Raw genomic sequence first — 14,576 nt, 5'->3', positions numbered from 1 at the left:
AGTACTGTACGTTTAGTACACCCTTTGGAAATTACAGATTTTTAAGGTTAGCATTTGAATTAAATGTAGCACTAGAACTTTTCATGAAGCAGAATGAGAAATATTTTGGAGACAGAAGGGGTAGTTATATATATTTTGATGACTTATTAATTGCTGCGGAGTCAGTAGAGCAACATGAAAGAATTATGAATAAAGTTGTAGAAAGAGCTAGAAAATATAACATTAGGTTTAATATTACAAAACTTCAATATAAACAAAAAGAAGTAAAATTCATGGGTTTAATTTTTAATGAGAAAGGCATGAGTCCAGATAATGAAAGAATAGTCATTAAGAAGTTGAAAAATCCTAGTAGGTAATAAAAAAGAATTACAGCAGTTATTAGGTGTTGTGAATTTTTTGAGACAATTCATACCTAACATGTCTGAAATAATTAGCCCGTTGAGAGATTTGTTAAAGAAAGATACAGCGAGGAATTGGACAGATGAGCACAAAGAGATATTAGAAATAATTAAAAGTTTAATTGGTGAAAATTCATTATTAGTACATTTTAATGCCAAAGAAGCAGTGCAAATACAGTGTGATGCGTCCAAAGATGCTATTGCATGCTGTTTATTACAAGCAAATAAACCAGTGTGGTTCGCTTCGAGATCCTTAACAGAGACTGAACAGATGTATGCAGTAATTGAGAAAGAGCTATTAGCTATTACATTTGCTGTAAAGAAGTTTCATTACTACATCTATGGGCACAATGAGGTTAAAATATATACCGATCACCAGCCGTTAGTGTCAATTGCAAAAAAAAATTAGAGAAAATAGAGAACAATAGATTAAAACGATTAACATTAAAATTAATAAATTATAACTTTACATTAGAGTATTTGCCTGGGAGATATATGTACATAGCAGATTTGTTAACTAGAAATGTAATACATAAAGCAGAGAAAGATGATGAATCATTGAAAGATTTAGTACATACGGTGAAGTTAGCAGAAATAAAATACAGCACAGAAAAACTAAATTAATTAAAATTAGAAACAAATAGAGATGAGGTCTTACAAAAAGTTATCGAGTATTATACAAATGGGTGGCCAAACAAAATAAAAGAGAACAATGAAATAAATCACTTTTACAAGTTGAAATCAGATTTGTCGATTGAGGATGGACTGGTATACTTTGAAAATAGAGTAATTATGCCAAAAACATTGAGAAGTGATATGCTTTAAAAACTGCATGACAGTCATCAAGGAGTGTCCAAAACGAAAGAGTTAGCAAAACAACATGTTTATTGGCTAGGTATAATGTCTTACATTACTAATTTAGTGCTAACGTGCCTATTTGTAATAAATACAATAGAAGTAATAAGAGAAATGAACTATTGAGTCATGAGATACCAAATATACCGTTTGATAAAGTGGGAGCGGATTAGCACAGTATGGTGGTAAGGACTATTTGGTGATTGTGGATTATTTTTCTAGATGGGTGAAAGTTAGTCAACTAAAGTGGAAAACTGCCGTTTGGTATTCCTAGTATAATGATAGCTGATTACATGCCGTTTAATAGTGTTCAGTTTAGATCATTTGCTAAACAATGGGGGTTTCAAATAATTAATACTAGTCCTAATCATCCCATGAGTAATGGATTGTCAGAAAAATATGTTGGTCTAGTTAAGAAAATGATTAAAAAATGTAAAGAAACAAATGATGAGTTAGAAGATTATTTGCTTACCTACAGAAATACACCACTAGTAAATATTGGTCAGTCTCTTGCTAATTTAGAGCAAAATAGAGTCTTGAAAACAAAATTACCTATTATGACCATGCAGGTAGATAAAAATAATTTAATATAAGAAAAGATGATAGAAAATCAATATACTCAAAAAAGATTTTTTGGTCAAAAAGGTACGGTGAAAGAAGTGTTGTTTGAAGAAGGTGAAAAGGTTTGGTTACAGGACAAATTTAACAAAACATGGAGTGTGGCAATCATAGTAAAAAAACTTGAGTTACCAAGATGTTACTTGGTAAGAGATGAGAAAGGTAAGTTGTTAAGGAGAAATATTTTTTTCCTTAGAAAAAAAAAAACGTTAAGTTTGGAAGTTGATGTGGAAGATGATAGAAGATATAGTGAAGAGAGAGAGAGATGAATGATGAAAAAATAATAACTGTGAAAAAAGTGAGAAGAATAGAGAGACAAAGGAAAAAACCAGATAGGTTGATGTATAACTGATATACCTATTTACTAATTAGGTTTTAAAAAAAAAATATTGCTACTTTTACTTTGTTTGTGGTTTTTTTTAAAAGAGAATATTATTAAATTGTTTAAAAAAAAAAATGTGAATCTGCTTATTATATTTTTATTATATTATTAAACTGTTGTAAAAAAAAAGAGTGAATACTATGCGTTAGAGTATTAAATTGTTTAATTATATAAAAACAAAAAATAATAATTATGTAATTACTATTTAGAATATTACCAAACTTACTAAGTTGTGTGATTTTAAAAATGTTATTACTATTTAGTCTTTACTATGTTTATTATTTTTAAGAGAATATTATGTTTTATGATCTTATGTTGTTATTAAAAAATACATATACATGTGTTAAGTATTATCAATTATTAATACTAAGTATGTTATTATAACCAGGGCTTGGAACCTTTATGATTTTTTCGGTTTCGGTTCCAATTCGGTTCTTCAAAAAAATAAAAATTCGGTACCGGTTTCGGTTTCGGTTCTTAAAATTACAGAATTAAGGTTTCGGTTCTGGTACCGGTTAATACCGGTATTTAGAGGTTAATTTTTTTTTTCAAAAAGTAAAAAACACCAAGTATAAACTTAATTCATATACCCATAGGCGCAAACTAGGGGTAGGGGGCCGCAGCTCCCCCAAAATCCTATGACATACAATTTTAAAATGCTATATTGCAATGGTCATCAGCTTGCCTTTAATATATTCAGCCCCCCAAGTCAAAAGTTGAAATTGTGCCTACGCATTTACCTATAATTATCGAAAATGATAAAATCAAATTATAGTAGGCTTATTGGGTTAAAACTTAAAGGACTTAGTAAATTTACTATTTTGTTTTAAAAACATCCAAAACATTAATTGATTGGTTGTTACTTTGTTTTGTATGATAGGTACTATGATATGCTATTTTTAGTGGTGGACACTGCCAAATAACGACTATCGAATAATTCGATAGTGTTATTCGAATGGTCAATAAAAATAAAGGTATTCAAAATTCAAATATTCAATTGTGCACTTTAATCGATAGCTTATAATAAGAAATTAAGAATAAACGAACATTGCATATTGCGATATTAAAAATTATTGGTTATCCGCCCATCAGTCCTATTTTATTATTATAAGAAACTGTTCAGAAATTATATTTAATATGTATATGTATACCATTATATAATATTAATTATTAGTCCTTGTCACAATCTGATAACAATTTATACGGGTGTGTATTTTGATCGTTTTAATAATCATTTTATATTTTTAGACATCATTCATCAACTTACATTACAATAAAATTGTATACAAAACTATTTATAAGTTATAAAATATATGGAAATAATCATAACTACATGCTTTACAAACCAACGGGCAAATAACAATATTTATATATTTATTTTGGTAGATGCTCATATTTTATTATTTCCTGGAACTGTTAGATTATAGAAATGTACAATTATAATTACCCGTATAAAGTACAACCAAATTTTAAGAATCAACTATTATTTAATAATATATTGTATTACCTGCCTAAATATATTAAATAATTAAATAAAACTATAACCGAAAAAAACCGAAATTAACCGAAAAATTCTCTTCCGATTAATATCGGTTCCGGTTCCGGTTCCTAGGAAAATCGAAAAAGGGTTCCGGTAAGGTTCCGGTTCCAATATTTTCAATGGGTTCCGGTTAAAATACCGGTATTTTTAATTTCGGTTCCAAGCCCTGATTATAACTAAGTCTTGTCAATCGTAATTTGTAATAGGGAGGATGTAATGATAACATATTATATGATATTATATATTATAGTATATGATGTTGGCACCATTGTCGCGGTGTCACACACGGCAGTCGTGCCTCATGATCTCAGAGTGTGTGTGTGTCTGTAAGCCGTCTTATTAAAATATACGTTTTTCATATTATAAAAACGTGTCTTTGTCTTATTAATTAATTCTTAGGTCATTACCCACTTCCAAGTTATTAACATATAGACTACAGGCGTATTATAAAAGTATTTTAAAATCGTTTTTATTTTTATTACCTATAGCTAGGTTAGGACTTATCAGTATTAACTACTTGAAATGTTGACTAAATATATTATCCATAATAATACAAAAAATATATAATTTACCAGGTTATTTTTTTTTTTTTGTTTAACTCTATATTGTATATACTACAATTTATGTTAAATATATTAGGAAAATAGTCATATTTGAGAAGGGACTGTGTGAGCTTAGCCCCCTAGAATTTTATTTCATCAAAACGAAATTAAAATATTTAGAAACATTAATTATTGAAACCCACTAGATTATTTAAAGATTTATAGGTACTAAACTTGATAACGTTTACAATGTTCTACTTAACCAAAAAAATTCGAATTAGCACATTTCTTGACAGTTTTTCAAAATGAACATTTTCAGTATTATAATGATAAATTATAAATCAAAGTATATTATTAACTGTTATAAGAACAATTATCTGAAGCATTTATCCTATCTCGTACACACCCCTCTACGAAGACTAACTTATATATTAAAATTTGTTTGAGGGAGTTATAAACACGGATTATGTAAAACCAGATGAATTAACTGACAAATCCAACCTATCTCTATGCAGTAGGATCACAATTATGCGAAATAAATTATTGTACAATATATTTACTATAGTAATTGTATTAAATAATATGACAATGTCAAGACACTTGGTACGAGTGGTAAATATCAGCGATGCGTAGTTAATAATCAAACATTTATAAAAAAAAAAACTATTTTTCTATTAGTGGTGATACTTATTTGAGACTTGTTTACTTTTTTGAGAATTATATGGCTTGGATAAAAAGTTCACCATCTGGTTTTATATAATCAGTGCAATAAATTATATTCTCTACGACAGTCACAAACCCCAACAATTTTATAGGTGGTTTTAATCGACATTATCTGATACATCAGTATTTTTCTGTAAATCGGTATGTGTAATAAATAATTATGGACTGTTACAAAATAAAGTTTATAACTTAGATACATATTGGCTATTTCTATATACGACCTTAAAATAATATTTTAATGGTACCATAATAAACTATCATATGTTTAAAACCATGGTCATGGTTTATAATTTTATCATATTCATTTGATCATAGATAACAAAATAATGTCTATAGACTAATTATGAACATTTTATAATTCATTTTAAAATACACATGTCAATTGTTAAGTGTTTTTACTTTTAACTAATCGAATTATATTTTGTGTTAATTGTTAGATTATGAAATAGAGACGTGCCATTTTATAAGATGTCAAGTATACCTAAGAATAGTAAAAGTAATAATGTTTCTAAAAAACGTTTAGAAGATGATGACGATGACTAGGTATTCATGTCATATTATGCGGTCTACCGCACACTTTTCGTCTACCACATATGTTTCTACACGTCATATTATGCGGTCTACTTCCGCGTATCTACGTACCTATATATATATATTTTTTTTGTCATTATTTTGGTTTAAAACTTCGAATTATTAAAAAAATGCATGGTATCTACAACATCTCCATCATTGCTGCCCTCGTATTTGGTGGTACAATGGTGCCGTCTAAAAAACAAGAATGACAACACATTTGATTGTTTTTTAAGAGATGTGAAATTATATTGTACCTAATATAAATTGATTAATGCATATCTCTATATAATTTTACATTTTTTGTCAGTTAGTTTTTAATACATATACTTATTAAATTTATCTACATATTTTTATATATTTTTTTGTATTATTAAATATTATATTGAAATTCTACATTAATAAATAATATATTGTAATCCTACATTTATGAATTCATTCATATTTTTAACTATGTGGTAGACGACAAATGTGCGGTTGACCGCATAATATTGTAACGTGTAGAAACAGGCGGTAGACCGCATACGACATGAATAACCTCATATGATATCTAAACCTACGTCCCATATTATAATTAAATTAATTAACCATATGTTATTTATATAATAAACATCACACATTATTAATGATAGGAGTAACATTTAAGACCAATATTTGAATACTTTATTTAAAAATGTATGAAAACAGAACAATTACCTAATACTTTTTCATTAACCTACCTTCCTATTTAGTTATTTAATAAATAAGACATGTATCTATTTATAATCACATATTTTTTCTTGATAAAAAGATTTAAATATCTTATTCCATCTATTAAATACGAGTACTTGATAAAATAATGTATATCTTGAGTTATACTATCTACATTTAATATTTTTAATGACATTTTTTTGGTAAATTTAAGTGAAAAATCGGTAAATTAATTGATTTAAAAAAATATATTAAATAGAAATGTTAATTGTAAAATTAAGTTATTTAATTTTGGGGATAAAGTCATGGCGCACTTTAGTATAAAATAAATAAATAAAGATTGTAGCCCTCCCAAAGTGTTACTCTAGAAGTGCCAATGTTGCCAGGAAACAGTGTTAGATTTTGCGTATCTGAATGTCTTAATATCTAAAGGGATACGTATTAGTATAAACTCATAATTTTTGTTAATTTTTTTGTTATATTTATATAAATATGTATAATATAATACAATATGCTTACGTTAAAATAATAATAATATTGAACATTTTTATTAAATTATATTAAATAGGTAATGACTATTGTATTTTTTGTAGATTAATTATATATTTATATATATTTTATACGTGGCTATTATTTGTTTAATACAAATAAATTAACGTTGACAATAACTGTTTAGTGCATTGATTAGTGAACATAGGCATAAAACTACAATAGTTACGAATTTATAATCATAGTTAGTATTTATAGTTTAATACAATAAAATGTATTCTTAATAATAGGGTTTGATTATTAAATAAATTTGAATTTTTTTATTTGAAATCATTTCGATTTTAATTACGTAATATCTAAAAACCATGCGCAAAAAATATACCTAGGTGATAAAATTTAAACGAAAGTTGTTAAATAGCAATTTTAAGTTTATATTGTAATTGAATAGCTGATAAATACTAAATTAAATAATATAATTTAGAAATTTGTATTGTATGTTATTTGTAAAAAATGGAATAATATATATACCTAATATTCTACAACAAATAATGCTATTATTTTTAAAAACTTTAAATTTTTTTTATAGATACCTATTTATCCGAATAAAAAGTAGTGACAGCTAGAAATAAATATTGAAATAATTTACCATAATATTGTGACTTTACTAATCTATAAGATCTGCGTTGTTGCCTTCAATCAAAGGAGTTAGGTTGGTTTCATGTTGTGGAAGACGAAAAATACGAGATTTTTGATTTTTCGGTTCTCCGTTTTTTTCTTTTTCATCACTCTCAGTATTTTTATTTTCTATATATCAAAAATCAAAGTTTGAAAATAAATTTAAAATTTTCTAAATCTAAGTACATCAAAATTATACAATGGAATTTAATTAAATAATAATTCCTAATCTAGCTTTAAAATTTGTAATTCTCAAACGATTTGTAATATACACTCGTCATAAATATATATGTAATATTAGTTTCCTCGGATTTAGGCATCACCTGATGTTTCTTCCGATAGATTTGTGGTGCACTCCGACATAATAGCCTTTTTCGATGCAGTTGGAACCATTCCTTGGACAAGATCCATACGCGAATCCAAAGAAAACTGTTTTCCTGACATCAGAATCCCGCGAATTCTTCTTCTCATTGCTTGTAAAATACAAATGAAAAATAATATTATTGTTCTTATTAACAAGAATTTCAGTACTACTATATTTACAAGAGCTGTCTTTCATTTCACTTCTTAATAGTTTCCGTGACCAATCGTCTCCGTTATCAAACAATGCGGCAAAGCTCCCGTTTACTACTTTTGGTGACATAGGTGAATTTGCTAATAGCAAACTGGCACCGAAGTTATTATTCCAATTACGCGTCTCTATAGTATTATACAAATAAAAAAAATTAACAAGTAAAATGGTTATTTTTTTTACATGTTAACTTAAAAATCTTAAACATATTATTGAAAAGAGTTTGTATATAAAGACATTAAATTTGATTGAATTTAGTAATTTTTTACTGAGTGTATAAGATTATTTCAAAATTCTAATTGAATTCTAATTTAAGAGTTAAGGCTATTCAAAATAAATTACTTTGGCTATCATCGGATACTATATAGGCATAGATTGGAGAAATAGCACAAGAAACCGATAAGAAGTTGAAGTTTGATACATTTTTTTTAAGTAATACTTATGAGGGCAATGGAGGGGGGGGTCTTCAGTCCGTTAGCCCCCCCCCCCCCTATGCGGACGCCACTGCATAAGTTATTAATTTTCAAGCATTTTGGTGTGTAGATTGTTTGTGTCTATACTGATGAAATTCTATCGAACAACATTTTCATATCTAAAAGTAGCTGGTAGGCAAATTTGAATACAAGCGTAAAATTATAACAGTAAAATATTAAGAGCGCAATTGGTACACTCCATAAAATTTAAGAAGTACAACGTATATTGACCATAAAATTCAAATTCTGTTTTAAGGGCAATTAGTCTATGCAGGGGAGCATCCAGCGTTAGGAAACTGTGGGTCAAGACAATTCTAGAGGATACCTATAAAAATTAGATTAGAAATCTTTTGTACTAGATATAGTTTAAAAATGCATAAATACTGAAAGTTTAGGTATTTATCCCATTATTTAAATTAAAATAGTTTTTTTATCTTTGCAAAAAGTTTCAAAGACTACTAAACTTATTTTTTTAAGCTGAAAATTTTTCAATAACAAATATCACAAGGTTTTACAATTTGTCTTCAGTTATATTAGAGCAAAGTAACGTCTTAATTAATTTGAGACGACTAAAATTTTTTTCAACTGTAGCTTTACTCACAGGAAGTGTATAAAAATCGTATACAAAGTAGATAAATAATTGGTACCTATAATCAAATCATATCATTAATTATCATCAATTTCAAAACATCATTTGTTGAAATATTTTCACAGTCCTCATTTAAATGATTCATATTCTAATTTAATATCATCTTTATCAATATAAATTTTGTAAATTTCAGAGAGTTTTTTAAGTCCATAAACAGATTTGTCATTATTTTTTTTCAAAAAAATACTTTTCAGATCAAAACATTCAAATTTCTGACCAGTATTTGAAAAATCTTCAAACCTGTGATTTATAACATTCATAAGTGAATCAAACAAATGACAAAGTATGGATTAATTTTAAAACTTTGATCAGCTGTGATTTATTATTTAAATTAACCTCTATGTCTATACCAATTTCATAAAAAAATTGTTTTTTATTTTTGACACAACGCGATTGCATTTTTTTGACTTTATAAAAATATTTATTTGTTTTCATGGATTTAATATTTTCTGAACAATCTATAATTATGCTAAATGCAGTTGTTAAATAAAATGATATATTTTGTAAATAATTAGATAATATATTATATAGATGCTTTTCCTATTATATTTAAAAAAAAAAATATATATATATATATTTTTTTTTTTTGCTTATTCCGGGCCTTGTAGGTACATCGTCGCTTCTACTACATCTCTCCATACTTCTCTATTCTTCGCCAGTTGTTCTCCCTCTCGTGTTCCCAGGAGCTTGAGGTTGTCTCTGACTCTTCAGACCATCGTTGTCTTGGTTAGGTTAACTAAATTAATAACTAAATTATTAACCTAACCGAATTTCCTCTCGGTCGTTTCTTGTCTGGTTTCCATAATGTGATATTATGCACTGTTTGGCCCTCCGCTATCCAAACGTGTCCATCCCAGCTTATCCGTCTGTTTTTAAGAATTCCTACTATATTTGTTTCATTGCATATTGCCCTCAACTCTTCATTAGTTCTTCGTGTTTTCGTGTTTTTTTGGGGCCCATAAATTCTACGCAATATTTTTCTTTCAAATAGTAGCAGTCTTTTTCGTCCAAATTTGTTGATGCCCATGCTCCACAGGCATATAAGACTATAGGTCTAATAATCACATTATAAAATCTTAATTTTGTATTTCTGGAAAGTAATTTTGACTTGAATAATGGTAAAAGCGCAAAATAGCACTTATTTCCTGCCGTAATTCTCCTGTTAATTTCTTCGTGGCTATTTGCTTGTTGGTTGATATTTACTCCTAGTTATTTAAAGTTGATACCCTTTCGAAGGTAAAGTCTCCAACTACTAACGAATCTTGTACATGTTCTCTTTGTGATATTATTAAATACTTCGATTTTTGCTCATTAACTTGTAGACCAATATCTTTCCCCTTACTTATTAGTTTTTCTGCCGTCCGTAATATATCTTCTTCGGTTTCTCCAATAATTATTACGTCGTCCAGCATATGCTGCTAGTGTTATTTGATGTCCTTCTATAGGAGAATAGGGCATAGGGCTCAGACCCACGGCATCAACAAGAACTTCTCTCACTACTAACTCTAGGGTTATGTTAAATATTGTAGGGAACAAAGCATCTCCCTGTCTAAGACCTGTTTCTACTGAAAAATCATCAGATAACTCTCCGTTAAACTTAACTTTACATTTAGAGTGCTGCATGCATGCCTTTATCATTCTCGCCAGTTTTGCAAGGATTCCAAACTGAATCATTGCTTTCCAGAGCCTATATCGATATATGGAGTCATACGCATGCTTGAAATCAACAAATAGTAGGTACACATCTATGTTGTACTCGTGGCTTTTCTCTACTATTTTCTGAATGTATGTATTTAACTGTAGATTTCCCTGGCATAAATTCTTACTGATATTCTCCTATTATGTCCCTTGAGTATGGTTTAATTCGGTTCAATATTATGTTCGATACTATTTTGTAAGATGTGATTAGTAGGGATATCCTCTGTAATTCTGGCAAACCATAGCGTCTCCCATCTTCTAAATCGGGCATAACAATGACACGTGCCATCTTGTTGGTATCTTTTCTTGTTTTCAAATATTATCTACTAGCCATTTTAGCTGTTTTATTAGTTTTTTTCCTTCTTCTTTCAGTAGTTCAGCAACAATTGCATCTTCCCCTGGCACCTCCCCATTTTTCAAAATATCTACTGCCCTTTCCACTTCTATTGTGGGTCCTTCTAATCTTTGTTCGGCTGTGCTGAGGTTTTCTTCCATGTCTACCTGAAAAGGTTGATTCAGCATTTTATCAAACATATTCTTAAATTCATTTGCTACCTTTTTCATATCAATAATTAGTAATCCCTCTCCATCCATTATAATTATTGATTTTGCCTTAAATCCAACCATGATCTCATTAGCTTTTTCAAAAAAGAGTTATACATTGATCTTGTAACTGTTTTCTTTTACTTCAAGTCTAGAGTTTTCCTATGCTTTTTTCTTTCTTCTAAAGATTTGTTTGATTTCTCGTTGCTTAATTGCTAGTTATCTTTTATTCTCCTAACTTGGGTCTTGTAACATTTTTTGTTCGTGCAAAATCTTTTTCTTACTTGCTTCTTTACATTTTTCATCTAACCATTTTTTCCTTGTTCTTCTTTCTTCAAATCCCAGGACTTCTGTAACCAACGTTTTGACCGATTTTTCAATCTCATTCCACAGATCATCTACGTTGTTTCCTGACACCCATATTTTATTTCCTTTAATTTCTTTCCTTATATTTTTCATAGTTTCTTCATATATATATATCATTGAAGTAAGTTTTGCGTAGTGCCGAGTCACTCGGATTTTCTCTTAATGTATACTTTTACAAAAATAATTTTAATTCAGGGTTACTTATTTTGTAAAGAGGTATATTTGCTGACAATAAAGCTTTACACAAATCGTGTGAAAATAAACATTTTTTGGAGAAATAATTACTAGCTGTTGAACATCAGTGTTCTTTTTGTTTTTTCTAATAGCCGCTCGTTTGTGTTTTTCAGTGTTAACAGGTTGAGTCACTACAAATTTTCTATCACTGTTAATCTTTACTTCACATAACTTGCAACATAGAATAGTTCATCAGTTTTAAATACATAAGTACCATATTCTGACACAAAACTTCTTAAACGATATGTCGCAGATTGTTTAGCGTTTGACATAATGAAATAAAAATAAAAATGTATAATCTAAACACACAAGTAGTACAAAAGTACAGAAATACTGTCAACACGGATGTATTAGTCGGAACTGAAATAATATTTACAACCCATGGATAGGTTTATAGTAATACCGAAATAATCATTAAATTATTTTCCTAGAAAACTATTAATAGAAAATAATCGTAGCTGCTTTTATTGTAATAATTAATAAATGATAAATTGATAAACATATACGATAACAAATTGATCACTGATCACTATAAGCGGCGACCACTGTATTTACCAAATATTTACCAGTTCATAAATGTTTTTAAAAACGTACAAATTGAAACATATATTGAAATATGAATTTCGGAAATAATGAAAAAAAAACCACATTTTACAAAAATAATAATGTATTAATGACAAAAAGAATTGAAAATATGCAGGATTAAATAATTGATTAGATTTTGTAAAATTAATGTCTTTTACATTTTTATCATCATTTGTGGTTTTTTAACAATATTTTATTTATTTATGCTATAGATTTTTTTTGTAATTTATTTATAACATTCATTTGTAATATGTTTTTTTTTTTTTAATAACGCACTTACATTTTTATTATAACATGTGTTGTACAATTCTAATAATTCATATTTTTAACGGCAAAGAAACAAAAAAAGGTAAATCGAAAAATAATATTTTTAACCATATCTTTAGTCTAAATAGATCATAGACATTAGACAGTCCTATCTATATATTATGTTGAAATTGATGGAAAATGTTATTAGTGTAGTACTTAACGAAAAATAAAAAATAAAATTTGGACCCAACTAGTGTAGTACCTAAAATAAACCGGGACTCATTTAGTATAGTATCTATAAAAATCCCGGACACCACTATAGTATAACAATTTTTGATTCGGAATTCAACTCAAATTCAGCTAAATGTAATTGTGGCGGATTATCGATAATCGACGTTTGGAAAAATCTGTTTTGCATTATTCTCGTGCTTGAATGCTAACCAGTTCTGGATAAGGTGGTTTACGATTTGGAGGTATATTATTGTCACCTCCAGAAGAAGACAACATTGTAGTATGGTTGGGTAAATATGTATAATGTATGTATTCACTAAGAAAATATTGATACTGACAATTTAGACTAACGAGTGATACGCATTTAAATTTTAGTAAGTATCATTTATAATATTCTATAATGCATGGAAATGAAATATTATAGGTACAACAGTGTGGAAAAATAATAATAACTAAAGCATTTAATAATCATCAATTATTATTTGTAAGTATAGTAAGCTAACTACTTACCTATGTTTAACACAATGTTATTAAAACAATTTCCTTAAGTATATAATATGTTGTAGTAGCTATATTAGATTTGCTCTTTGATTACGACTTACTTTTAACTACTATAATATGATGTTGGTTGTTTATGAATTCATACTGATATAATATATACCTATAAAACTATATTTACAGTTTATTTATTTGGAATATGAATTTTAATAATATTTTTCTTTAACAAGTAGTTTATATATTAAGTCTAACTTGTATAAAACGGATTTAGGCTCATCGTGGTGTGCACCATCGACTACAGCCGCTAATTTTCTTATAGATTTTTTTTAAGTGGATATACAAAAGAAGACCCGCCATTTTTGAGCTCAATTAACTGTTTATTCTAGAACCAGGCAGAGTTTTTTATACCTACTGTATAATCGGTTAGCCAATCGTAAATCACTTCGATTCTATAGATGATTTTTATTTTGTAAAATGATTAAAGGTCTCTAGTGTCTAACCGAATTAAACTATAAAATAATCAGATGCCGTATATGACCTCTATATAAATGTGTATGGGATTATGAAACTTAGCACTTCAATCAGTATTATTTCTATTACTAAATAAAATAATATGTATTTAATTAAATCCCAGGTTTACCAGCCAATGAAACTTTTGATTTATTGTAGGTAGAGTCTGCTTTATCGTCATTGATGATTTCAGTAGCTGTCGCTTTAATTTCAGCCCAATCTCTTGTGATGTCCGAAATCGTAGTATATTGTGACGTTACAGTAAAACGTATAACATATTTGCCTATAAAAATAAACTTATATAATATTTACATAAACAATTAAGTTAACTTAAAATAGAAAAATATAACAAGTTAAAAGTTATTTTTTCTTTTTTTAACTGTAAATGTTTTGAATTAAATAGACAAAAAAATAACTGATATTTTCTTTTTATTTTAACTGAATATTTCAATCCATCCACAAATAGTAAATTAAAAAGAAAAAAGAT

General features: G+C 27.9%; 1 protein-coding gene across 2 annotated transcripts in view; it reads right to left on the bottom strand.

Moving 5' to 3' along the window:
- Positions 1-6,938: 6,938 nt before the first annotated feature.
- Positions 6,939-14,576, bottom strand: part of Hdc (histidine decarboxylase) — a 65,880-nt gene continuing 58,242 nt past the window's right edge. For both annotated transcript variants that reach the window (XM_015516913.2, XM_089216416.1), the window contains 4 exons: positions 14,220-14,372; positions 8,026-8,181; positions 7,806-7,955; positions 6,939-7,611 (listed from right to left, as the gene is read on the bottom strand). In XM_015516913.2, coding sequence (XP_015372399.1) covers positions 7,472-7,611; positions 7,806-7,955; positions 8,026-8,181; positions 14,220-14,372 — 599 coding nt within the window. In that variant the 3' untranslated portion in view covers positions 6,939-7,471. The remainder of the gene's footprint in view (positions 7,612-7,805; positions 7,956-8,025; positions 8,182-14,219; positions 14,373-14,576) is intronic.

This window comes from Diuraphis noxia, unplaced genomic scaffold, assembly GCF_037042655.1.
Source record: "Diuraphis noxia isolate RWA-SAM2 unplaced genomic scaffold, SU_Dnox_SAM2 contig0001, whole genome shotgun sequence".
NCBI classification, from domain to species: Eukaryota; Metazoa; Arthropoda; class Insecta; order Hemiptera; family Aphididae; genus Diuraphis; species Diuraphis noxia.
The sequence above is the reverse complement of the archived record's forward strand: the minus strand, read 5'-3'. Positions and strand labels throughout refer to the sequence as shown.